The 25,522-nt window shown below is 39.2% G+C and overlaps 1 protein-coding gene and 1 pseudogene across 1 annotated transcript in view; both read right to left on the bottom strand.

The window, feature by feature from the left end:
* The window catches only part of MACF1 (microtubule actin crosslinking factor 1), a 226,051-nt gene that overhangs the window by 107,426 nt on the left and 93,103 nt on the right, over positions 1–25,522 (bottom strand). Inside the window, exons 36-44 of the mRNA XM_063103580.1 lie at positions 24,481–24,616; positions 15,534–20,975; positions 14,568–14,717; positions 11,809–12,024; positions 11,572–11,721; positions 7,721–7,948; positions 5,341–5,490; positions 4,219–4,452; positions 2,729–2,953 (exon numbers count right to left, since the gene is read on the bottom strand). Of these exons, the coding sequence (XP_062959650.1) occupies positions 2,729–2,953; positions 4,219–4,452; positions 5,341–5,490; positions 7,721–7,948; positions 11,572–11,721; positions 11,809–12,024; positions 14,568–14,717; positions 15,534–20,975; positions 24,481–24,616 (6,931 nt within the window). The remainder of the gene's footprint in view (positions 1–2,728; positions 2,954–4,218; positions 4,453–5,340; positions 5,491–7,720; positions 7,949–11,571; positions 11,722–11,808; positions 12,025–14,567; positions 14,718–15,533; positions 20,976–24,480; positions 24,617–25,522) is intronic.
* Positions 9,692–11,382, bottom strand: LOC134383224 (large ribosomal subunit protein uL16-like; annotated as a pseudogene).

Here is a 25,522-nt window from a genome sequence, read left to right as displayed (position 1 = left end):
CAGCTAGATGTAGAGAGATGTCTATCTCAGCAGGACACTGCAAGTAGACAATATAATACCCATACTAAAAATAAGGTGAGTATGAATCTGTAGCCAAACATACTTAAAAAAAGAAAAAGATGAGACAAGTAAATACCAAACGGATGTTATACGTCCTGACTAAGGTCATGCAGATAGTTAAGGTACAGAACTCTGACTAGAACCTCTCTTCCCTAAACCATCCTAAGTCTAAGAGAATGTACAAATGATCAGTTGCTGGATAAGCCACCTGTATGATAATATAAAAATTGCAAATACTTAGCTGTGAAATATGTAACTCACATGTCTGTGAAGACTGTCCCTACTAGAAAAGACCTGAGAAAATTAATTCATTAGAGAGTAGACTGTATTTCTAGATACTATAAGTAACTTGTACTTTTTTATTTGTAGGTGCTATGTCTGTGTGCTTATATACAAACACTTTTTTATATTCCAATGGAAGATAAGTTCTTTGAGGAGAACTTTGTGGGTTCTTGTTTTGAAACATATTCTTCCTTTTAATAGAAGACAGTTGGAGTTCAGTCAGTGCTTCCAACTAGCTACACTACCTAGAGAAGAACTGTAGCCTACTTTTCTTCTGAATATTTTCTAGTTTCAGCCCTTATCAATAGCAACCTGATAGCCTCGGCTTCCCAGGTCATTTCAGGAAAGCCAGAATGACAAATAGATCCTGCTCAAACAGACAGCAGGGGGCAGTACTACAGCTTTGTCTGTACACAGCCCATATGTCCCCATTCTCATCTTCTAACACATCTACAAGAAACGCAGTTCCTGTCCTGGGCTGGAGGTACTGCTTGGTTAGGCTAACTGCTGCCAGCAAGAAGTGTCAGGAGACGTCCCGCGTCAGCAGAACCACCTCTGTTCTCTGCTGTTATAAGACTACCAGGCTTTGGGGGACACACTACAATGGATCTTCCAAGCACAGAAGTGGCATACAAGAGGCAAAAATCTTATTAATGCAAAATATGCCAGTGGCCCACACAAGCCATTGAAGAGTATTCCAGCTAAGCCAAATTTTCTTTGCTACAAAGGTGCCACTACTAAAATATATGATCCATCTGTTTTGTTGAGTGCCCTAAATACATAATCTTTTTTCAATCATTCAATATAATGTGCCTGTACATGCCAGTTAATGTCCTACAAGATGGTTTACTGGGTTGGTTAACTGGTTTATTTCTATTTTCTGGCAATAGCAGGTACTCACTGTTTGCTGAATGAATGAATAAATGAGTAGAGATAAACAGTGAGTAAGAAATGGTTTGTTTTCAAACCTAGTATCTGGAGGACAGTACAGACAAAAATACAATATAGAATGAAAAATGCTACAATGTAAAGAAGAGTATCCGAGGAGCATATGGGATGAATATATATCCCAACTTTGGGGAGCGGTGAAAAAGTGGTTCCCAGAGGAAGTAAAATCTAAACTGAGATCTGAAGAATGAGTAAAAATTAACCAAAAGCAGGGCCTCTCCCTTACTTTCTACACTGGAGAGGCAAGAAAGTCCCAAGAGCATGCAAAGGCCCAGAAGACAGTGAGAGCATAGTACAGTCAATAAACTGAAAGGGATCAGTATAGCCAGAGACTAAAGTGTAAAGGAAGGTGAGAGTTAAGGTCAAGTAAATAGGAACAGATTCCTACTGCGGGGGGGGGGGGGGGGGGGGGGCACAGTAAACCATGTTAAAGAGTTTGGACTTAATCTTAGGGCAATAGGGAACTATTAAAAGGGCTAAGCAAGAATATAGCATTTTAGAACAATCACTTAGAAGCATGGGAAATGAACTAGAAGGTAAAAACGCCAAGAGGCAAAGCGACCAGTAGAAGTTACTATAATAATACAAGTGAAAGCCGATAGTGGACTAAATTACAATAATATCTCAATGGATATAAAGAAGTATGCCTAATTTTGAAAGAGATAAGGAGCATGGGATTAGATGACAGATTCGATGTGGGAGAGTGAAAGAGGGAAAGAAATCTATGATGATGTCCATTTCAGGCAGTTAAGTGGGAGTATAATAAGGAAAACATTGGGCTGGCCCGTGGCTCACTTGGGAAAGTGTGGTGCTGATAACACCAAGGCCGTGGGTTTGGATCCCTATATATGGATGGCCAGTTAGCTCACTTGGGAGAGTGTGGTGCTTACAACACCAAGTCAAGGGTTAAGATACCCTTACCAGTCATCATTTTTTTTTTTTCTTTTTAAAGAGAACATTGTTGGTGGAGAGGTGTTACAAAAAAATAGGACTTCCATTTTCAGGTTGAGGTGCCTGTGGCTCCAAATTGCAAACAGGCAAATAGATTTATATACTGGTTTGAAGCTCAGGATAGGCATCAGGGCTGGAGAGAAATACATGCATGGAATTCATTAGTGAAAACAATGATTTGAAGTGTTGTGAAAGAACAAGACTATTCTGAAAGATGAAAAGAGGGCTTAGGATATACCTAGAAGAATATCAGAACTGCAAAAGCTGGCAAGAGGAAGAAAAGAACTATGATCAGGGCAGAGCAATTCTATGGAAACCAAGGGAGAAAGTATTTCAAGAGGATTGACCAATAGTGTTAAAACTTCTGAGATGTCAAAGAAGATAAGAACTAGAAGCGCTCACTGGATTTAGGGGCAAGGAGGTAGTGACTTGCCCAGTGCAGAAGAGATTCCTTCAGCATTGTGAGGACAAGCTAAAACATCCTCACCTTTATCTTCTCGCATTGCCTGTCCAGTTTCTCTGGGGCTTGATTCACCCCGATGTAACCATCAGTGGTATCCAAGGCTCCTTTCTCCAGGCTGGCTCCTGAGAGCTGCTCCATTCTTAGAAGGCTGGTCTGTAGATGTCTACCAGGTGATCCCACTGAAGTCACCCAATCCAAGAGAGCATCAATCTTACTCCTGTTCTCTGCCAGTTCCTTTGCTGCTTTACTCTGAAAGCCACACAGGTAGTCTAGTGAGAAGGCCAACTACATAACCACAGGTTAAATAAAGGGGTGGGGGGATTTTATGCTAAAGAAAAAGAGAAGCTAGGTTGGCCAGTTAGCTCAGTTGGTTAGAGAGCAGTGTTATAACACCAAGGTCAAGGGTTCGGATCCCCTTACTGGCCAGCCACCAAAAAGAAACACACAAATAAAAACAAAAGAAACCAAAAAAAAAAAAAAAAAAGAGAGAGAGAAGCTCCATGACTAAGTACACTCTTTGCATATATTAAAAAAAAATTAATATCTTCTAAAATCTGTTCAAAAATAATTAAAACAATTTCTAGACTTTGTCTATATCCCACTGCTTAAAAAAAGAGTGCAAATCTGAGGATTTAAGAAGACTTTATTTAAGAGATGATTTAGTCCTGCCACCCCAACAAGGCTTCCTGGAATCCTTTCTAAGTACAAAGAAGTGACACACTGGTTGGTGGGGTAAGAACTAGCATGGTCACATTCAATTATCTGGCTGCTCTTCCCTACTCCATCCTTTTCTCAGCCAAACAGAACATTTAAACTTGCCTCTCAAATTCTATTCATTGGCTCTTCAAATATTTTAATTAATTAAATATGATATGCCAAGTTATACATTCATGTATTTCAAAATTCATATTCAGGTAACATTTCTCTTGTCCATGTTCTCTATCTCTCTCTTTAGCATCAGAGCCCAAGGCTAAACATAGAATTCGAATTCCATTTGCCAGTGTTGAGAAAAGTACAGAAGACCCCACTCAGATGTCTGAAACTTTACCTTCTCTTTGGTTTAATCTCAGTGCCATGATTCCCATAGTAACTACAGAGGCAGCTTAGGGATAGCATATGGCCTGCTAAGACACCAGATATTTTTCCCCAATACTTTGAGATCACCAGTCTAGATTTCTAGATTCATGTAAGAAATATATCATTTGCTTTTTCCTCACCAGATAATACCCTTCTTCACTAAGTTCTTTCTGACATTTTTTCAATTAGCCAGAGTATATACAGAGGGTATATATATATTTGGTAATAGGCACAGCCTACCAACTACACCTGACTTGTAGTCCTTCCAGATATTTATTGAAAGCATAAAGACTGACTCACAGAGCAGCTCCGGAAAGAGCCCTTTTATGTTACTCTATAATCTTTCTCTAAGGTAGTTTCTCCTCATTATCTTTTATTTGTGTAGGTACCAAAAAACTTTTTTCAAAAAAAGATCAAGTATCATAGAGTCTGGTTACTTTTTCAGTCTCCTGCTGTAAGGCTGAGGTCACTGCTTCCTCCAGCTCCTTCTGGGCCACTCGTGTCTGTTCCTGGAGAGCTTCATATTGCTCCTTAGCTTGATGAAGTTTTTCCCGAAGAGCTGTCAATTCATGGGGGCTCAGCTTGGTCTGGTTCTCTTCCAGAAACCCTTCAATGTCTTTGACAACAGTGGCAAAGGAGGTGGCATGATTCTGAATGTCGTCCTGTATATCCTTAATATATGAAAACAGGGATGGCAGAACCTTCAACTTGAGTATTTCTAAGTCCTCTAACAGTACAAAGATGGAATGACTAGGACCACATATCTGTATACAGTCCCTTACTACAATTTGCTTAAGGTTTAGGCCTACACCAGTGCAAAGAAATTATAAAATATTTACTTTTTTAAGCAAATATTTAGTAAAGACAAAAATGGAGATTGCCCATAAACATGTGGAATAGAACACATTTTCATTTTGTATTGAGTTATTTTCAGAGAGATTCTTCTTTCTATAAAGAAGAGATGACAACCTGATTCTAGCAGACTCAAGGCCTGTTGGTCCTTTATACTCTCTTGGTTGTCACTCCTTATCCTTAACGTGGCCTACAAAGCTCAGCATGATATGGGTCCCACTTACCCACCTCTCCAACCTCATCTTTTGCTAATCTTCCTCTAGTTCTTTGTAGTCCAGATGAATTAGATTTCTTTTAGTTCTTGAATAAGTTGTGCTTGGTCTTATTCTCACCTCATGGCCAATGCATAAGCCTCTGCATGTATGTTCTCTTCCTCCTCCCTCCCCTTAATGCATTATCTCCTACATAGCTTTTATTTCTCAGTTTAAGTGACAGTTCTTCAAGGTAACCTTTTCTGACATAATAGACTAGAGCGGGTCTCTCTGGTATATGTTCCCACATAAGCTTTCCTTTATAGATTCAACAATTAATAATTATATATTCATTTTTGTGATAATCTGTATAATGTCTGTCTCCTCCAGTAGATTATAAGCTTTATGGGGGCAGGGATGTTACCACTGCTGTTTACCACTAAGCACTGTGCCTGGCACATAGCAAGCTTTTACAAAATTGTTGAAGAAAGGAAAAAATGATTAACTCACACTCACCTTCAAGTCATTTTGGTTCTTCTTCAAAGCAGAGAGATCCTTCTGGGTGGCAGTTCCCTGATGGCCCACTAGTGCTCTTTCTGCCTGTCCTACCCAGGTGCAAAGATCCTCCAGTTTCTGGTGACAGGTATTTTGTTGTTTCTGTAGGGTCTAATTAAAATGCAAAGGGGTTGAGACAATAATTCTCATTTTACAAATACAAGATAACTCCCTGAAACGTAAGACAGGAAGGTGAAATCTCAAAGATGGAAAAGTTGGTGGGAGACTAGAACAGGAAAAGGCACAGAAATCATATTCAGAAAGCTCCCCTCATTTCATCAGTCTGTTGATGTAAGTCTATGGTCTGGAAGATAATCAGGGTTAATTTTGGGAGAGAATGCTCCTAGTTCAGGTTTTGATCCATACATGATAATGCTGATGATAATAAATTATTAGTGCTGATCAATTCCTCTACTAGAACCAGAGGATTTGCTGGAGACTAAGTCAAAATGTGGAGAAGTAGGCTAGAATAGAAAGAAAAAATCAAGGACCTAGATAATTCACAAGCTAATTGAGTTTCTTAATAATTGAGTTAACTTTATAAATCAAAAGTCTCACAAATGCAGAGACACATTAAATAGAATGATTACATGCCTGGCATGAAGGGCATGATTTGGTTATTTTGGGAAGGAAACTGCCCAAGAATAGCAACTGGATCAGTCCTTTAGGTACCTATACTGATGTCAAAGGGAAAAGCTAGGCCCAAGGGAAGAGAGGGAATATAATTCTGTGCCTGATCCTTTCTCCAGATCTCATCTAGTTGCATGAAACTGAAGCACCTGATTGAGCAATTGAGCATGATGTGTTCTCCTGACCATCCTTCTAAAACCATTTTCGACCAGTTTCTACCTTATGATGGTGTTTCAGTCACCTGCACTTACAAACAGGTGCCCAAATTGGCCCTTTCTCCCCCTCTTTAGGACAAATAGAAGGGCTCTGGAAGAGAACTCCTAAGAGCTCTTCTTCTGTAAAACGGGATCTTCCTGGGTTAGGATGGGTGCAGACTGAATCTGAAAAAGCAAAGCAAATAAGTTAACACACAGACGTACACACACATTCAGGGCAAATATAGAGAGAAGCTGAGGACTTCTGACAAGAACAAGGTTAATAAACATTGTGGAATTAATTAATTACATGTTCAGGGAGAATGTTCACATGTAGTTCTATTACCTGTTACAGCTGAGGGGCCTAACCTGGATCTGGGTTATCTCTTAAGTTGGCTCACACCAATGCTACTTCATTAATTATCCACATGCTATACCATGCTATAAAAATTCCTAAGTGAGGCCATTGCAAATGTTCAGATTTGGAAGGCAACCTAAAGTGTTTCATTAATATTTTATTTCAATTTCAATATAGTTCTAAGAGGGGACATATGGCACTGACTAACCTAATTTCCTTTAAGTCTGTCTCAAAAGATCAATTACACTTTGCACAATATTTAATAAAGGAGCTCCTGAGATGGATATGCTGATGACAATGACAATTCTAATAACATCTTGCTCTATGCCACCTTATTATTCAAATGGCAGAATTGGCATAATCATCATTCTAGGCATTCTAAGGTTCTGATGTTACTATTAATGTAATTATGCTGAGTTTTGCAAGAAGAGGGTTGTGATGGAAGACAGTAAGATGGTTATTTTTTTTTAATGTATCAACCTGTGTCTACACAGTTTTTTGGTTTTTTGGCAGCTGGCCAGTTCAGGGATTCCCAACCTGTGACCTTGGTGTTATAAGGTTGCACTGTTTTCCATGACTGAATAAGCATTGGGAACGACAGTATGAAGAGAAGTACTAGAAAATAATAATTTAAAATGTGTTAAAAAATTGAGATGATTCTGATAAATATTTCCTTATCAACTGTTTGAAGTCTGTTAAGAAATTTATTGTAAAACATTTGAAAAGCCACAGAATAAAACTGATTTCAGAACCATACTTCTCAAAACTCAGAGTATCTAGATGTTCTTAAAGGCTCTCAAAAGAATGCTAAGGGAGAAAGTAAAAGGAAGAAAGGGATAGGTATATGATTTTCATTTGAAAGTGACAGACAATGAGACACAGAGAAGATAGTTTCATTAAAATAAAACACTTGCACATGCATACACATGTAAACACATGTATTCTCTCAAACACACACATAAAATAAAAAACATGGCAAGAAAAGCAGCCAGAAGAGCTGCCTCCTGGACCAGAGCCATATTGGCCTAAATGAAATTTCAAAATTGGTAAACCCAGGTTCTTGGAATCATGATACATGAAGTCTGGCCAAAAAGCCCAAAGACAGAGGACATCCCAAAAGACAAACTGAGCCCAGCTCCTGGTTCAGTCTGATCTTAACCTGGGCTTCCTGCTCCATTTGTTGAAGATGACCCTGTAAGGCATCCGTCTGAGCTGCAGTCTGTTCCACAAGGTCCTGGAAGGATCTCTGCAGTTCATTCAAAAACCTCAGCATCTGTCGATTCTGCTGGGAAGACAAGTCTTGGGCATGCTCAGAGATAAAGAACTGAATATCAAAAGCGAGAGCATCCAGCTGAGATTTCCTTTCAGCCATGGGCTGTTTCAAATCCTAAGGTAAGCAGGGAAAGTGAAAAAATAAATCAATAAATAAAACTTTTATTTTTCTATCCTTGAGGAAGACGTTGATTCTTATCAAAGAGCCAACAGAATAAAAGAGAGGATAATTTCCTGTATTTTTATATGATAGTCCTCACTCAACCTGAGGGGGTTATGTTCCAAGACCCCCAGTGGATGCCTGAAACTGAGAATAGTAACAAACCTTACATATACCATGATTTTTCTTATACATATATATCTACGATAAAGTTTAGTTTAATTAAGACTAAGTTAATCTGGCACAACACACTGCTGTTGGTTTGAACACGTTTTCTGTTCATGTCTTCCACCCACAAATTTAATTCCATTTCCATTTTAACTCAGCATGTATCACATACTATGGCCATAATTTTTGCAGTTTGAGGTGTGACAGCAAAACTAGCACGAATTTCTTTTTCTTTCTTCACAATTTCACAAATAGAAGATTCATTCTTAGTGAAGACCTTAGCAACCTCGGTATACAATTTTTTTTCTTTTCTTATTAAGTTGAGAACTTTCACCTTTTCACTTAAAGGAAGTACTTTATGGCTTCTCTTTGGCACATCCAAATTGCCAGCATCACTACTCCTATGCTTTGGAGACATTATTAAGTAAACTAAGGATTACCTGAACACAAGCACTGAGATACCACGACAGCTGATTTGACAAATGAGACAGCTACTAAGTGACTAGAAGGTGGGTAGCATACACGATGTAAATAAACTAGACAAAGGGATGATTCATGTTCTGGGCGGAATGGAGTAAGATTGCTCAAGCTTTCATCCCACTACTCAAAACAGCGTGAAATTTAAAATATATAAATTGTTTGTTTATGGAATTTTCCCTTTAATAATTTCTGGCTGTGGTTCAATGCAGGTAACTGAAACTACAGAAAGTGAAATCATGGATAAGGGAGGACTAGTGTAATTGGCACTGATAATTCCTAGGACCAGACTAGCACTAGAAGTCTTTCTCACTTTTGGTCTCTCCAAACTCCTCATAAATTACAATTAAATTTCTTCTACTGCACCTTGATTTCTAAATGCAGTAAGCTTTCAATTATTTATGCCAACAGAATTATACTATTCCTAATCCAAAATATCTGTGAATGTTTGGAAAGTATAACATGCATTTCTGGTCTAAGCTAATCTTTTGTTGTTGTTGTTGCTGGCCAGAACAGGGATCCGAACCTTTGACCTGTGTGTTCCAACACCATGCTTTAGCCAACTGAACTAAATGGCCAGCCCCAATTCTATTTTCTTAGGTTCAAATATCTATTTGCATTTGTCTAGCAGTGAGTTACTGATAGGCCAGTACTGAGAAAATATAAAATTTATTTGTGATTCGCTAAAATTTGATTTTTATAGTAAATAATGCTACTTGTACAATTTTAAACTGTGAAGGATTACAGTCAGACTTTCTTATAGTTATACTACTTCCTTAAAGTAGTAAGAACTGCCCAAACACAAAAATCATCTGTTTTCAGGCAAGTAAAATCATGTAATTTTCCCACAAACATTTAGTGATCATCAACTGTTATACTGGATGCAATAAAAACAGGATATCAATATCTCCATCACTTTGAAATAGAGAACAATCAATCAATCCTGCAAAGCAGGCAGGGAGGGCTTCTTGGACATTTTTTTTTTGTCAGGAAGTAGGATTTATTAGTGGGCATGAGTAAGAAGCGGGCAGCACAGTGGAAGCCCTCACAAGTTCAGTGCCCACCGCCTGTCTGGGGACCACGGTTGGGGATGTATTTAACCCCACAACCATCCAGGATGAGCCACTTCTCAGCCAACCATGTCTTCAAGTTCCATTTCTTTGAGATGTTCATCTCCTGGCGGCCAGGGAACTTGAACTTAGCCCTGTGTAGGGTCTCAATTACATGTTCCTTGTGCTGCAGCTTGGCACGGATGAACATGACGACTTGGCCAATGTGAACCCTGGCCACTGTGCCCTAGGGCTTTCCAAAAGCATTCCGTATACCTGTCTAGAGCCTGTCAGCCCCAGCACAGGACAACATCTTGTTGATGCGGATGACACGGAAGGAGTGGAGCCACATTTGGATATGAATGCCATCTTTGCCACAACTTTTTACCATGTTCTTGTTGGCACAAATATAGGCAGCCTCCAGGGCTGCAGAGGAGAGCTGCTCGTATTCATCTGACACCATGTGGCCACAAGGTGGGAACTCATCCACTCTTGCTTTCTTTCCCCTAAGGTCAGAGATGCGGATCTTGGCATTAGGGACACCTCGGCAGAAGCAAGACTTTGGGTATGGCTTGTTCTTACAATACCAGTAACCAGGTGGGGCAACAGCCCATAGAGACGTCAGGATCTTTGGTGGTGTGCCAAAGGGAAAGAGCACAATGCTTTCTTAATCCGTGAACATATGGATTTAGGAAACTATTCACAAAGGAAATAGGGCTTAGGCTGTTTTTCTCTTCCCATAAGAGAATTCATATGTTATAAATTGGGGAGGGCACCAATGCATGAAATACTCTATGTTTTTGTATCTCATACTATGTCACAGGAATTTTTTTTATATCTTAGCAAACAGATAAAGTTTGCTACTCTCTTCCTCAGTGATATCTTTGGAAAAAAAGTATGGAAAAGAGAGGCAGGCCAACTCTTACAAGATAAATAGGGATGAGATTGTATACAAGGTTGACCACAGACAAAAGTTCAGGTCTGCTTCTCTTCAGATTAAGGAAAAGAAAGAGGATAGAACAGAAGAGGAGACATCTCTAGTTCTGATGTTCTGAAGGGTTTAAGGAGAGGGACATCCCTCTATAGCAGAGGGCTTATAAACCAACATGAGTAATATCTGATACAATCTTAAGTATAACAACAACAACAGACAATGTTGGGGGGAAATATCTCTGGCTCATATGTATCTTAGAATCTTAACTTTTCTCTCACTGACTAATAAAAAGAACCAGTTAATTTGGGGCTTAATAAGAAGAAAAGCATCTCTCCAGATCGGGGGTCAGCAAACTATTGCCCCTAGGCCAAATCTGTTTTTGTAAATAAAGTTTTATTGGAACACATCCACAACCATTTGTTTATGTACTATCTATGGCTGCTTTAATGTTTCAATGGCAGGGTTGAGTGATTGCAACAGAAATGGGCTATTTGCATATGGCCTGCAAAGCCTAAAATATTTATTATCTGGCCTTTTACAGAAAAGGTTTGCCAACCTATGCTCTAGATCACTGATCAAAAGTTCTCCTGAAATTAATGTGTGTATGTACATGTGTGTGTTTGTGTAGGATTAGATCTTGGGCAAAACAGAAACAAGGGACAGATCCTAGATGCTCAGTTATAAAGAAGAGATGAGGCTGATAATGATACATCATTCTGTAAACTCTCTCTCAGAGAATAGCTAAAAGTAGAAATAATCATAAACACTAAAGCTCCAGGGGTATGATAACTTAAAAAACTAAACATAGTTGACTTTATTTCTGAAACAGAAAGTCAGACTTTCTAAGAAAGGTAAGTACCTTGGTTTGCCTAGCAGGAAAATGAAACTGATAAAACTCAAAAGACAAAAAAAAAAAAAAAAACAGGTTTGAGAATGAGTAGAGAGTTTACCTCATACTGTTGGAGATAGTGATTCAGGCTGGCAACATCTGTTTCCTTATTATATCCCTTGCTTTTCAGAATAAGATTGGTATTACCAACCCAGGCTCTCAGATCTTGAAGTTTGCCTTCTAGATGCATGTGCTGACTTGACACTCTAGTCTAAGAAATAAATGGCGAATCAGATTATAAAAATCTCCAAGCCTGCCCAGACTGTGTGAGCTCTTATGAATAAATGCAAGATGCTACCTTTTTTACTTCCACAGCATTCTGGAGATGGAGTAGTCTGGAACTCCAGGTGTCATTCACAAAGCTGAGAGACTTCTGAAGATTCTTGGCATCTTTCTCTAGAGCCTTCAACAGTTGAGCAGGGACTTCTTGAGGCTGGCTAATGATAATCTGATTCACACACTCTAATTCCTGGCTCACCAAGGTGGACAGATCCTTTAGCTCCCTGTCTAATACCTGAGGGGATAAAGTGGAGTTATCTCCAAAATCTAGGCCAAAAATCTTGCCATCTGGGCATCAGCTGTCAACACATTTCTCTTTCTCCTCATGCCTACACAGGCTTTAGTGTTTAGGAAATGTTTTTATGTATTAATGTTTTTATATTAATCAGTTTACTTGGTTCTCATAATCATGAGGTAGGCAGGGTAGATGTTATTATTCTGGATTTACAAAAGAGATGCCTCAGTACTCAAATATGAACTTTTTTGGTCTGAGGTCACCCAGCTGTTAAGCAGTAGAGCCAGGAATTGGATTCAGATTTGACTCAGTGCAATGTTCCCTCCACTACCATTTGCTGCCTCTCCCCAGGGAGCTGTTATACAGAATTAATGTACAGCAAAATAAGTCAATCCAAAGGAAAACTCTTCCACTCCAAATTCTTAGAGAACTGGCTGGCTGGTTAGCTCAGTTGGTTAAAGTATGGTATTAAAACACCAAGGCCAAGGGTTCGGATCCCCTAACAGGCCAGCCACCAAATTCTAAGAAGGGAACCAAAGAACATAATGATATCCCAAACCAGCTTTCCTGCTCAGCTAGTCTATAACATCCTGTCCTCAACAGAGAAGCCAGAAATAAGCCGTGGAAAAGCTTGGTAGTTCTTTTGGGCATTGTCCTCACTTCCCCTTCAGCCACCCTGCTCAAGGCCATACTCTGGATATTGAAAGAACTGGTAAACCTCTAATCCCTGTCTTCAATGTGACTCCAATCCTGAGACAACTCTAAACCTCCAACTTCAGTGAAATAGCTACTCTTCCTCCATCTCAAGGCTGTCTTTCTATGTTCTCAGGGACCTGATCCTGTTACTTATCACTTCCTCTTTTCTCTAACTTCAAGTTCTCCTTTTTTTATTGGTTATTTCTCCTCAGCCCAAAAACCTGTTTGAAACATTTCTCTTTCAACCCATCTCCTCAAGCTAGTGTCCTACTCTTTCCTTGCCTGTACTACAAAGCTTCTGGAAAAAATGATTTACATTAATTGTCTCCACTTTCCAACCTCCCATTTATTCTCACGGCAAGCTACTTTATATTCTACCACCTCAGTGACACTGTTCTTTATCAAGATCACCGATGACTTTCAGGTGCTAATCTTCCCCTTAGTCCTTACTGGACTCAGTCTCCCTGCAGTAGTTAATATTGCTAACTCGTTTCTGTGAGATCAGTATTTCCTGGTGTTCTTCAGAGATGCCCAGTTGTACTTTTTCAATCTATTTTTTTTATCCTTTAAATGTTTTTTAATGTTTTTCTTCCTGAATAGTCTCTATTTCCTCCAAGTCTCTTTTTCTTTTCTTTGTGTTGGCCTGTCTTTTTGTATTAGAAGCCTTCTGGATGCCATGTTTGAGAATAATGCCCTAAAAACCTGACTACAAGTCTATATGCAGAGGTGGGACTGCTGACTATAGTCTTCACTGAGGGTGACAGAGTTGGGCCATATAGTTGGGAAACCACTGATATCAGTAACATTAGGTCTTTCCCCGTGGGGTGGTCAAACCATGAGCAAAGAAAGGATGAAGCTCAAGATACAGTATATAAACTTTCAGTTAATCCTACTGATTTCAGTTTGGAATCCTTACCTTCAACTGTAGCTGATCTCCTAGTCTACAGATATCCTGTATTAAGTTCCTCAGAGGATAAACCTCCAGTCCTGTGTTAGAGCTCAGCATGAGCAGTTGCCAGGCTATGTGAAGTTAAGTTGGAAATCTGAAGGCCTAATTGCTTCTTAAACCAATTACAACCTGTTTGCATATCCATTTTCATCTCTGCTTTCTGGTGCTACCAAGTTTTGAGGCTTTGGGGAGTTCAGTATAAATCAGGTTGTTCCTTAGCTTCTTCCACTACAAGTTTAAGATCTGGTTTTCTCTGGTCTGCTCAGGCAGTTACCTCTTCATCCATCCACTTTCTAACTTCTAAAATTTTATTGCTATTTTCTCCTCTCTTTTTCTTTCTCTCTGTGAGTTTATGGGTTTTTTTGTTTGTTTGTTTGTTTGTTTTGACGGCTGGCCGGTAAGGGAATCCGAACACTTGACCCTGGTGTTATCAGCACCATGTTCTCCCAAGGGAGCTAAACTGTCAGCCCAGTTTATGCATTTTTAAAAAATACTTTTGTCTGATGTCTTAGTGGAGTTTTGGGAAGTAATAGAGATTAATTTATATAGCTAACCTACTATATTAATCCCTCAACATTTCCTGCTTGAATTACTGCAACAGTTTTCTAACTGATCACTCTGCTTTTGAGCTTACCTTATTCAATAGTCTAAGATGACACAGATAATAAATGGTGGTAATGAGATTCATAGTCTGTCTGAAGTCTGTTCATCTGCCCATTATAAATCTTGTCCAGTCTATACAATCCTAGCTCATCCCACAATTACGTGATAAGGGCCCAAGATTTTTTACCCTGGAATAAAGTGCCAAGCAGGTCCTTTTAAGCTTTGAAATCTTCAAGAAAAATGGAGGCAGCTATCTTGAAATCGGCGGGCCAGGTAGAAGTCCCTGGGAACCTACCTTGGCCTGACACAGAAGATCCTGTAGTCCTGCTATGTTTAGCTCCAAAGGTTGAATCTGTTTGGTCCTCATTTCAATGTCCCGTAATAGAGACAGATAGGATACTAGCTTCTCATCATGTTCTAAACAGAGACGCCGGTTAAATACATTCTGTGGAACCAAAAAGAAAACTCACTCAAATTTCAACCTTCTCCTTTAAGTTGCCTTTTAAAGCAGGCAGCGTTTCTTGTTAGGCAAACAGAAGCAATTTTTACTATACATAAGGTGAAATGAAAAAAAATACGTTATTTTGTCTAAGTCAATACAATCAACAGATGAAAGTGACTTTATTAACTTCTGCAGAGAGCAGATCATAATCATCAATCTACAAGCATATTTTAGGAAAATTTCCAAAACTTATTCTGATTTTAGGTATCATCACCTCAGTATTTCAAATTAGATCCTATGTTAGCTTCCAATTTAAAACGCTTGCAAATTTTAGGAAGACATTCAGAGCCATTGCCTAATTTTCCAACAACTGTACTACAGTTTCCATTTCACTTATTATGAGTAAGGTTGAGGGTTTTTTTTTAATCTGGCTTTTTTTTGGCAGCTGGCGGGCAACAACTGTATTATAAATCTATGATAGGGGCCAGCCGTGGCTCACTTGGGAGAGTGTGGTGCTGGTAACACCAAGGCCATGGGTTCGGATCCCATATAGGGATGGCCAGTTAGCTCACTGGCTGAGCGTGGTACTGACAACACCAAGTCAAGGGTTAAGATCCCCTTACTGGTCATCTTTAAAAAAAAAAAAAAAAAAAAAAAAATCTATGATAAATTGAGTCATATCTTATGGAATCTTCCAGTACCCTAAGATGTATATATGCATACTATTATACACATGTAAACTCTGTATTCGGTTAAAAATTTCAGTATTAAACTAGTCATACCTTTAAAATAATGCAAACAGACCACTGGGAAACTTACCTGAGTTGCTCTGAAGGGCTCTGGGTTTACATCTTCATTTCCTTTTCTCCCAGGTGCAGTCATGGAGGAAGTCTGTTCACTGCCAGGGCTCTCTCTGAGCTTTTCCTGTGGTGTCTTCTCATCCACCTTCATTGTAGAGCATGATGTAAGGGGTACTGTCTTTTCTTCACTCGTCTCCAGAATAGTGGAACTAATGATGGAAGCTTGTTGCCTTGTACTCTCTTTTTGAGACACATCTTTGAATTGTTTCTCTGGAAGAAGAGATACCAAGACTCTGGGACCTCTCTGAGTCACTATGTCTTCACAGGACCCTGCTTCAAGACCTATAACTATAGGGTCTGCCATTTCTAGAAATTTCTCTATATTTATCTCTTGAGTTGTTGCTATTTGAGATTTGAGAATTCCACAAAGTTCATGATCACTTTTGCTGACCTGATGTTGATGGTCTTTTTTGTCTGAGAATTCTAGATAACTGACTTCTTTTGGATCTACTCTAGAAACTGTAATTTCTTCCAATTCATGAGCTCTTGTTGAGTCAAAATGTATTTCTTGGTTCAACTTTTCTTTATATTCATTAAATGAGAAAATCATATCTTTGGTTTCCTTAGTCTTAGAAGTAAAACAGGAATCCTGACAATAGTTGGCCTCCTGTCTGGTGGTTCTTTGGAAAGACTTGTCTGTTTTGGAAATCTGGAATGCGTCTGTAACTTGGGCTTTTCCAACTGATTCCTGGTAGGGCAATCCTTCAGGTCTTGGGGTCATAGAAGAGAATTGTTCATTCTGGGCCCCACCAGTAATTTCCTGAAATAAATTTTCTTTTGGTTTTAAATTCAAGCAGACGCTTAAATTTTTTACTTCTCCTTCATTGACCTGTTTACAGCTGAAGAATGTTAAAGTATCTTGATTTTTTAAAGAAATTCCTTTGGCTCTCACTTGGGAAGAAGAGTCTTCAATTTTATAAATACTAGAAAATCCCATCTCTCTATCAGCTTCTTTCCCTTTTTCACTTGTAGTCATTTCCATAGGTTGACTTTTTATATTAGAGTCACACTCATCTCTAATGGCAGTTTTCTGACTCAGTTTTTCTTCAGAAAGAACTGCTCGTTTACATGTTTTCACATTTTCTTCCACAATCATTTCCCTCTTCTCTCTCTTACTCTTGTTCCTGGTATTCAACGGTTGCTGCAAAACCTGCTCACTCAGCAATTTACTTGACAGTTCACAATTTGACTCTTGAACTTCCCAAATCATTTCCCCTTGATTTTCTCTTACTTCTTCAGAATCTAGACCTGAGGTGAACTGCTTCATATGAGAGAGAATTTCTATTTGTGTTACTACTTTTTCCTGCTCTTCATCTGCATTTTTTTCCATGTTATTTCTAGCCACCTCTTTGAGTTTAGTATCACAAACTTCTGAGTTAGACTGTGTCACTGAAATTTGACCCAAAGACTTACCTTTAAGATTATGAGAAATTCTGATGCTGACAGGTTCTTTAGTATCCAGAGAAGCTCTCTGCTTATCTTGATCCTTGCACTCCAATTCCTTTAATGAAACTTCCCTGCTCTTTTTCATCTGCTCTTCATCTGAAACTCTCACTTTAACCTTTTCTTGTGCAGACTGGCTTTCAATCTGAAATAATCTCTGACTTTTTCCTTTATCACAACTCATTTCAGCAGTCTGATTATAAGCAATTAACATTTCCTTTCTTAGAAATTCATTCTTTAATTCACATACTTCAATTCCATCTTGCTTTTCAATCTGAGCCCTGTCATCACTAGACTCCAAAGGATCTTTTTGGATCATAGCTGCCAGTTCAGGGCTGATAAATCTTTTCTCAATTGCTTCCTTTAAAGTCACTCTCTGACCATTAAATATGTCAACGATTCCTCCTCTTAACACCTGATGAGATGCAATAGTTCTAACCATGTTTTCATCCACCAATTTCTGTTCCAAAGCTGATGCCAATGTCAGTCTATTTCCTGTAGCAGTATCTATGATTCCACCAGTATTTGCCTGAGCTTCCAGAACCTTCAGTGTAGATGCAAAGTCTACTTTCCCAAGCTGAATTGCTTGAGACAATGTAAGTACTTTGTCACTCACCCCATCTTTAATAGCTGAGAAGGGAATTACTTCTAGATATCTCTGTCCAGATTCAGTATCAATCTTACATTTCTTTACTAATTCTGAGTAGGGAACAATTCTGTAATTCTCAGGATCTACAATCCCATGCATTATTCCTGGAGACAATACTGCTTTATTAGTTAGCAATCCTTCTTTTTTAGCTTCTGCCCAGGTCAATCTCTGGCCAGAAATGAGATCCAAAAAGTTTCTAGTAACTGCCTGAATTTCTTGGATTTCTCTTTTCAAGTCTGGGGTAACCAGATCTAATTTTATGGCCTCAGGGAGGGAAATAGTTTCCTTTGTTTCAGGATGAAAAAACTGATGGAGCTTTAAGCTCTCAACTCTTTTCAGTTGCTTGGCTAAATCTTCACTGATCAAGCCATGTTTAAAGGCATTATCAACAGAAAGCCTCATCCCAGATACATGGTGAATGATACCTCCATCTACCACCTGCTTAGTCAACAAACGAATGGCCTCTTCTCTCTCCAAAAGACCTCTGTCAATGGACTGCATAACAGATAAAGAGGCTTTGCTGTCAGGGTCCATAAGTCCTGTGGTTTCCATTTGTAAACTAATTAATCTCTCTCTAATGTTTTTTTCAGCATCTCTGCCTTTGGAAGCTTTCTCCAGATTTATAAGCTCTGTCTGGTCAGCACTGTCTACCAAGCCAAGATTTGAGGCCAAAGTTACTGAAACTTTTTTGCCTCGTTTCAAGTCAACAATTCCACCAGTCATCACCTGCCCCTCTAAAATTCTGGTGGCTGTTTCCTTGTCAAGAAGTCCAACTACTACTGCATCTTTTACAGAAAATAGTGTGTGAGTACGGGGGTCTAAGATACCACTTATAGCTTTGTCTGTCATGAGGACATTATGTAATAATTTCTCATCCATCAGACCTTCATCAATGACTTCTTCGGTTGTCAAGGACTCGCAGGTCTGAGAATCAAAGAATCCCCGAAACATGTTCAGCTTTCCCATAAGTTTCACAGCAGTATGGCCGGGCACAATGCCTTGGGTGACTGCTTCATTTAGTAAAAGCTTTTGACCTGTTTGCTCATGAAAAATACCACCATCTAATAACTGTGCAGATAATTCATTTAAGGTAGCTTCTTCAAGCAATTCTGAAGGATGACTGCATGACAGGGAATTTTCACCATCATTACTGTCTTCGTTGGTCTTTTCTCTTATCATACTACCACCTGTAATGTCTTCTCCTTCTTGACTTTGTTTATGGTCATCTTTAGCCAAAAATGTTTTATTTAACACTTTCTTTTTGTCCGGAGAATGAATATTCATATCATTTTCAGGCTTTAGTTCTAATTTTAAATCTGTAGTTTTCTCTACCTGAAATTGTGGCTTTTTACTTTGGGGTTTTATGAGAGGTCTTCCAGTTTCACCTGGAATATATTCAATCTCAAGAGTGTTTGCTTGTTCTTTCTGACATGGGAAGGAAGTCTTTCTGAGAGCTTGCCATTCTTCCTTTAGCCTTTCAACAGAAAAAAGATCTTTGTAAACCACCAAGGGCACACCTTCTGCTTCCTCGGGGGGTACCGTCAGGAGAAGTCCTCTGCTGACATTTTCTCTGGTACACATTTCTGTTTCGTCTTCCTTTTTGGTATCTAACTGCCTTTCTAACTCTGATTTCACTTTATTTATGACCTTCAAAGTGTCAACATTTGGATTTTCCACTTTTTGTTCTCTTATAAACAGATCCTTTTCGGGATTCTCCACAGAAGAACCTTCTTCTCCTACAATGATCTTTTTGCCTTTTGCTTCAGTGCAATCTTCCTGATAGAGAGATTCTTCATTCTGAGAAGAAAATTGGAATGCACATGGCCTCACACTCAGCCCATCACTGAAATTTTCTGTGATTTTCATATTAGCTGATTCTTGCAATTCCTCAGGAGTTTCTAGTCTTTGGTGCCCAATTCCAAACACTTCTGGAGGGCTTATTTGATATTTATCTCTGGAGGTTAGTGTCTCCATCAGCTCTTTATCTAACAGAAGCAGCCTCTGTCCATTCTGCACATTAATATAGCTATGAGTCATCAGTTGAAACAATAGCTTCTCACTACGACTTGCTATGCCCTCGGGTTGGCCCTTGCTGTATGGTGGAACTGCTGCTCCAGGATTAATGCTTGATTTGTTTTGTTCTGAAGAGTCTGCTAATTGCATGTGTGGCATCACATCAGGTATATAAATTGACTTTAAGTTATCGACAAGATCTTTGTCCAAGATACCATTTTCTATTGCTTTCTTCCAGGACCAAATCTCTGTGGTTGCTGGTAAAAATAGAGCCTTAATATGCTGTCGGTTACTAAGGATTTTATGTGCTAGTTCAGTAGACACAATACCTTGTTCTAGGGCATCTGTAATTGGGAGGATGTCTCCAGATTCAGGCCATAGTAACCCCATGAATGACCAGAGGGACTCCAGAATCACAAGGGCGATCTTAGCAGCTACTAGATCATTGCTCACTGCTTCATCTATTGTCAACCTACACCCAGTGACAGTGTCTATGATGCCTCCCATCTGAAGCTGCCTTATCAGAATAGCACAGGCCATATCTTGATCAATCAAATTATGTCTTACAGCCTCTTCCACTGTAAGTCTGTGTCCTGTTCTTGGGTCTACTATGCCACCAGCAAAAAGCTGAGCTTCCAGCAGCCGAACAGTTACTTGCCTATCTATTAGCCCTTCCTGAACTGCACGGAAAATGCTAACCTTCCGGCCAGATTTCAAGCTCACCATTCCCCCTGCCAATTGCTTGATGGGCAGCAATTTCAACCCTGATTCCTGGTAGACAATACATCTCTGCATCAGATCTAGCAAACCGATTTTCTCAGCTGTGTTGGGGTCTATCAAATTCTTAGATGACCTCAGGTGAGACTCTAACACTGAATAAAGCCATGCAGAAATAAGGCCTTGATGAAAAGCCTCTTCCAGGTTACTGAAACCTCCAGTTGCCAGGTGAGCTTCTAAGATTTTCAGTCCAACTCTCTCATTGATTATTCTCTTTTCAATTGCTTCCACCACAGAAAGAGGGCCTTTACTCTCAGTAAGTCTGCTTATTAAGGACAAAGCATCCTGTAGCTCCTGGAGCTGCTGGTACATCTGGGGATTAATGAGGTTTCTGGCTAGACCCTCCTCCAAAGAGAGGTTTTCACTGGTCTCAGGGGCAATGAGGCCCGACATGATAACCTGGGATTCCAGAAGCACAAGGCCTGTGTCTTGATCAATGAGTCCCTTTTGCATGGCTCTGAAGATGGGAAATATCTCCATTGTGCCTAGGTCAATCACCCCAGCAACTGCTCTGCAACCCTAAAAGAAAAATGAAAAAGAAAACTGAGTCAAAGCCAATGGCGAAGCACAACTGTTGAAAGGAGTCATTCAAAGAACTATAGTACATGAAGTTCTCACCACGAGAAAAACCCAGCCCTAACATGTAGGAAATACTCTGAAGCAAGTAAGTCTGGCAGTGTTAAGGCTAAAAAAGAATTTTTCTATACTGCAGAATGTTTAACAACAGGGCCAGAAGTTCACAGATTACTTGAGGTATGGCAGCATTAAGCATATCCCAGTGATAAGCTCTATAAAGTGGCAAGCAATGAAAATGAGAGGACAGATATTTCTAAGACTAAATCATTACAAAGGTTCTTACAGACACATACCAGTTCCCAAAAAGTGAGAATTCAACACCATGTAACAACTTCTCAGTGTTGCAAACCATGCAGAAGACTCAGGAATTAGCACTTCCTGCTGATGAGTATAGCAGGACTGGTCCATAGGAAGAGAAGAGAGATTTAAGCAGCCCAATAGCCAAAGAACAGTTGTGCCTCCCAATAAATGGGCCTGTATAAACTACTGAAGCAACTGTTCAGCAGTTGGAGCAGTCATACTCTTGGCGGCCAATGCTAGCTTCTCCCAAGGCAATGTCTCTGAGTTAAATCCGTTTTACAAGGCAAGTCAAGGAAAGAACAGACTGGGGACCCTTGCCTCTGAAACCACTAGTAACTTTTCCTCTGGTCCAGGATAGAATGAGTAGTACAACAACCATGATTACCACTACTGCATATTATTAGACTTATTGAGCACTGATATTTAATTCTTGCAACAATCCTATGAAAACGATTGTTTTAATTTTAGTTCGCAGATTAAATAATGAGGCACACAGAGATTAGTAACTTGTCCAACGTCACAAAACTAGTGAGTTCCAGAAACAAACCAAGGTTTGACTCTAAATGCTGTGCTGTTATACTGCCTCCTAGTCAGATCCAGAAGTGCATGAAAGATAAGTAAAGCAGAGTCACTTCTTACACAGGAGTTAGGTCCTAAGGTCAGTGAATAAGGCAAAACTCATACATTGTCAAAATTACCCTCACAAATCCTAAAAACAGCTTTTAAAGAATTCCCAATTTGAAGCCTTTTATCATCACAGAACAATATTTAAATTTAAAATCATTCAAGTGTTTAACCACTTTGAACACTTCATGACTTTTATTACTCTCCAATTTTTCACCGCTTCTTCTTCATGTTCAATATCTTCATATTCTACAGGTTATTTTATCTGTCCCTCTTTGGTTAGTGTTACCTTCTGATATTATTTAACTCTTTAAATTATTCATGGAGGATCTTGTTGAAGCAATTGCCAATCACTTCCCTGCTTCCTAGATAATGCATTTCATTTCTGTCTCAGTGAGAAATAAGGTCCATAAGAACAGATACTATGCCCATTTAGTGTCTAGGAATAGCACCTGCAGTTCAATAAACATTTGATGAATAAGTGAGAAAATAGATAAATAGTGAGGAAACCCTTAAAATCATCAAGCCATTCTCCCGATTTTAAAAACATGCACTGAGGATTTCGAGCTTGATGAGTTGCACACCATAAGAATGCAGAATGGATAGCAAATGAAGGAACAGCAGATTTGGTTCGCATCCATTTCTCTGTATGTGTTCAATTAATGGAGTAACTGGCAGCCTTCTCTACACTATTTATAGTATTATTTACTATCCCTCCTTATTTTCTGACCCAGAATGTAGAGTTCAATTAGTATAAATTAAACATGAATATTATACAAATCCATTATGTGTCTATTTTATAGATTGAAAGAAAAAGCTCATGGGCATATGACTCTGAGACACCCAAAAAATTCCTTTTAGAAAATCCATGTAAAGATTATTCAGAAGCAGAAAATATAACAAAGGAAAAGATTTTTGGGGGAACTTCTAATTCTTTCTGTGAGATTTATAGATTCTCAAAAATGCTACCCTTGAAGAAAGGCCTCGAGTCTAGCCAAAGAGAAAAGACTACACTGTTCTTCCAACACTCTCATAATTGGAGGATAGGCAGGAAATCCTGAGCTGGGAAGTTATACAGAGAAACCCATTTCAGTCCTACCACAAACATGGACATTCTGACCTCAACAAGCATTAAAAGACAGAGAGAGAGAAGGAAAGAAAACATAAAAGGCTTCTACTTACCAGAGTTGCAGGGCACGCCTCGGGCAGATAAGAGATAGAGCCTTATGGAGCAGCTGAGCCGTATCACACACACAGTGTAAGCTTGGTGTTAGCGTCCAGCATGCGACTGTTTGTTTTTTTGCAAAAAAGAACCCCAAACAGGTCGTCCTCTTTTCCCTTTGTGCATTTGTGCTTAAACTCCAAAGGGTTAGTGAAACTTGTAAGCAAGGATGTCAGTTAATAAGAACAATACTTCACATGAAACACACACAGTACAGGGGACACATCATGCTCAATGTAGTGGTGCTCAGCAGCTTGTCTTTCTTTCTTTCTTTGTTTTTACCCCCACTTTTTTAACCTTTCAAAATGAGAACTGGATGTTCTCAGCAAGCAAATGTTAAAATTTTTCACATACTCCCTTATATGGTGAAGCAACAAGCCATTAGAAGTGGGCTACCTTACACAGAGAATTATACACCAGCACATTTTTTAAAAAAGTCATCAAATTATGGCTGGTTCTGTCTTGTGGTCTTTACAGCTTTAGCTCCTGCTGCACGAATTTCATCTCCAAGGACCACAGTCAAGGCATATTTGTCTGAGTATCATTTTCAGCATCACCTAGACCAAATTTGATTATTACATGAGCTTAAATTTTGGCCTGCCCCACATAAGTTGGCCATTGCTTCACAACACAGGGAATAAGCAGGCAAACACACATATATATCCCAGAGACACATGACTATAATATGGTAAGTGTACACACACGCACAAGTATCCAGGAAGAACTTAGGACAACCAGCAGGAACTACAACAACTTTCATATGGCCCAGGAAATGAACATGGAGTGGGAACTGGTAAAAATGCCACACGATGGGATGGCTATGGGTGAGGGGAACCAGCGTCTCAGTCAGTGAAACTAATCCACGGTTTTCTCTGGAACTGAACATTTCTCATTGTTCACTTTAGGAAGGGAAGTGTTTCACAGTTTTTTCTTCCCAATATCCAGAACTCTTTGCTATCAATTTTTGAGTGACAATGCCACAAAGGAGTAATCTTATTACCGTGTGATCAGATATAATACAGAATTTGTGTTCTCCTTGACTGCTGTCTGCCACAAAATGGAAGAAGACGAAAGTGGTGAACCAGTTCTAAAGGGTAAGCTGTGACTTCTAGTGTTTTTGACTGACCAATACATCGTGGAACCCCAGTAAAGAAACACAAGACAAATGGCTGCTAAGGTGAGGTTAAAATTAAGTCACATTGGTCATGGAAAGCTAGTGATCGTGACACTCAATCACCAAAGCTGCTTTCATACCATTCAAAAGGTACCCTCCCAACATTTGGAGATAAAAACTAAAAGTACCTTTTGTTCTGTCTGCTGAGCCAACTGGCTGTGTAGCTGCTGAAGCTGGTTGGCTGAACCATCACAAAGGTCATGGTAAGCATTATTCAGGGCATTCAACTGCTCAGATATCTGCTCCTTCTCTTTCTCTGAGAGCCTGAAAGATGAAGCATTAAAGCTCTCTTAAAAAAAAACATTTCCCGAATTCCATTGCTTCAAAATCACTACTACTTCATCTTGGACAGATTATCTGGTCAGTTTTCCATGTTCATTGAATATGCATCTCACTCAGTTTTCCTGTCTGTCTCAATCAAGTCATGATTCTTGGTGATGTCAATACTATCTCACCTGATGCTTGTAGTCCTGCAACCTCCTCAATCCAAATGTCCACCTCTCCACTTCAGCCTCACACTCACACATGGAACATTTGGACATGCCATCATCTGAAATTATTCTACTTCTGAAACCTTAGACTTCAAGAATCCACTATGTGATTATAACCCTACCTTCTAATTTTATCTTTCTTTACTCCTTCTACACATATTTTCTATTAAAAATGAAATATTTTAACAGAAGAATATAACAAACACTCATTTTCCTGTTACCCACCTATCCAGCTTTACCAAATTTTACTATTTTACCATATTTGCTTCAGATCCTTTTCTAAGAAATAAGACATTATAGATATAATTAAAGCCCACTGTATATTTGTCACCAAGTCCATTCCTTTTCCTTTCTCCCCAGAGGTAATCACCTCTTGAGTCTGGTGAATGCTGAAACTTTTTTCATCCCGCATTATATTTCTGAAAATGAACAATATTGATTCATGTTACAACTATCCATCAGCTCACTGAAATTTCCCAAGCCTTCCTTGATTCCTCCATTTTCTCTTAATCTAGCAGTCCTTTCTAGTATCTTCAGTTTCTTCTTTTTCCTTATTATTATCCTTACATTCTCTATGCATTAATCTGATAAAGCCCCAGCCCCAGATCAATTGAACCATTGGACTTCTCTGTTCCCACACACAAGCTGCTAAGTATATCCAATGAAGGAAAAAAATCCC

Source organism: Cynocephalus volans, chromosome 8 (genome assembly GCF_027409185.1).
Source record: "Cynocephalus volans isolate mCynVol1 chromosome 8, mCynVol1.pri, whole genome shotgun sequence".
NCBI lineage: Eukaryota > Metazoa > Chordata > Mammalia > Dermoptera > Cynocephalidae > Cynocephalus > Cynocephalus volans.
The sequence above is the reverse complement of the archived record's forward strand: the minus strand, read 5'-3'. Positions and strand labels throughout refer to the sequence as shown.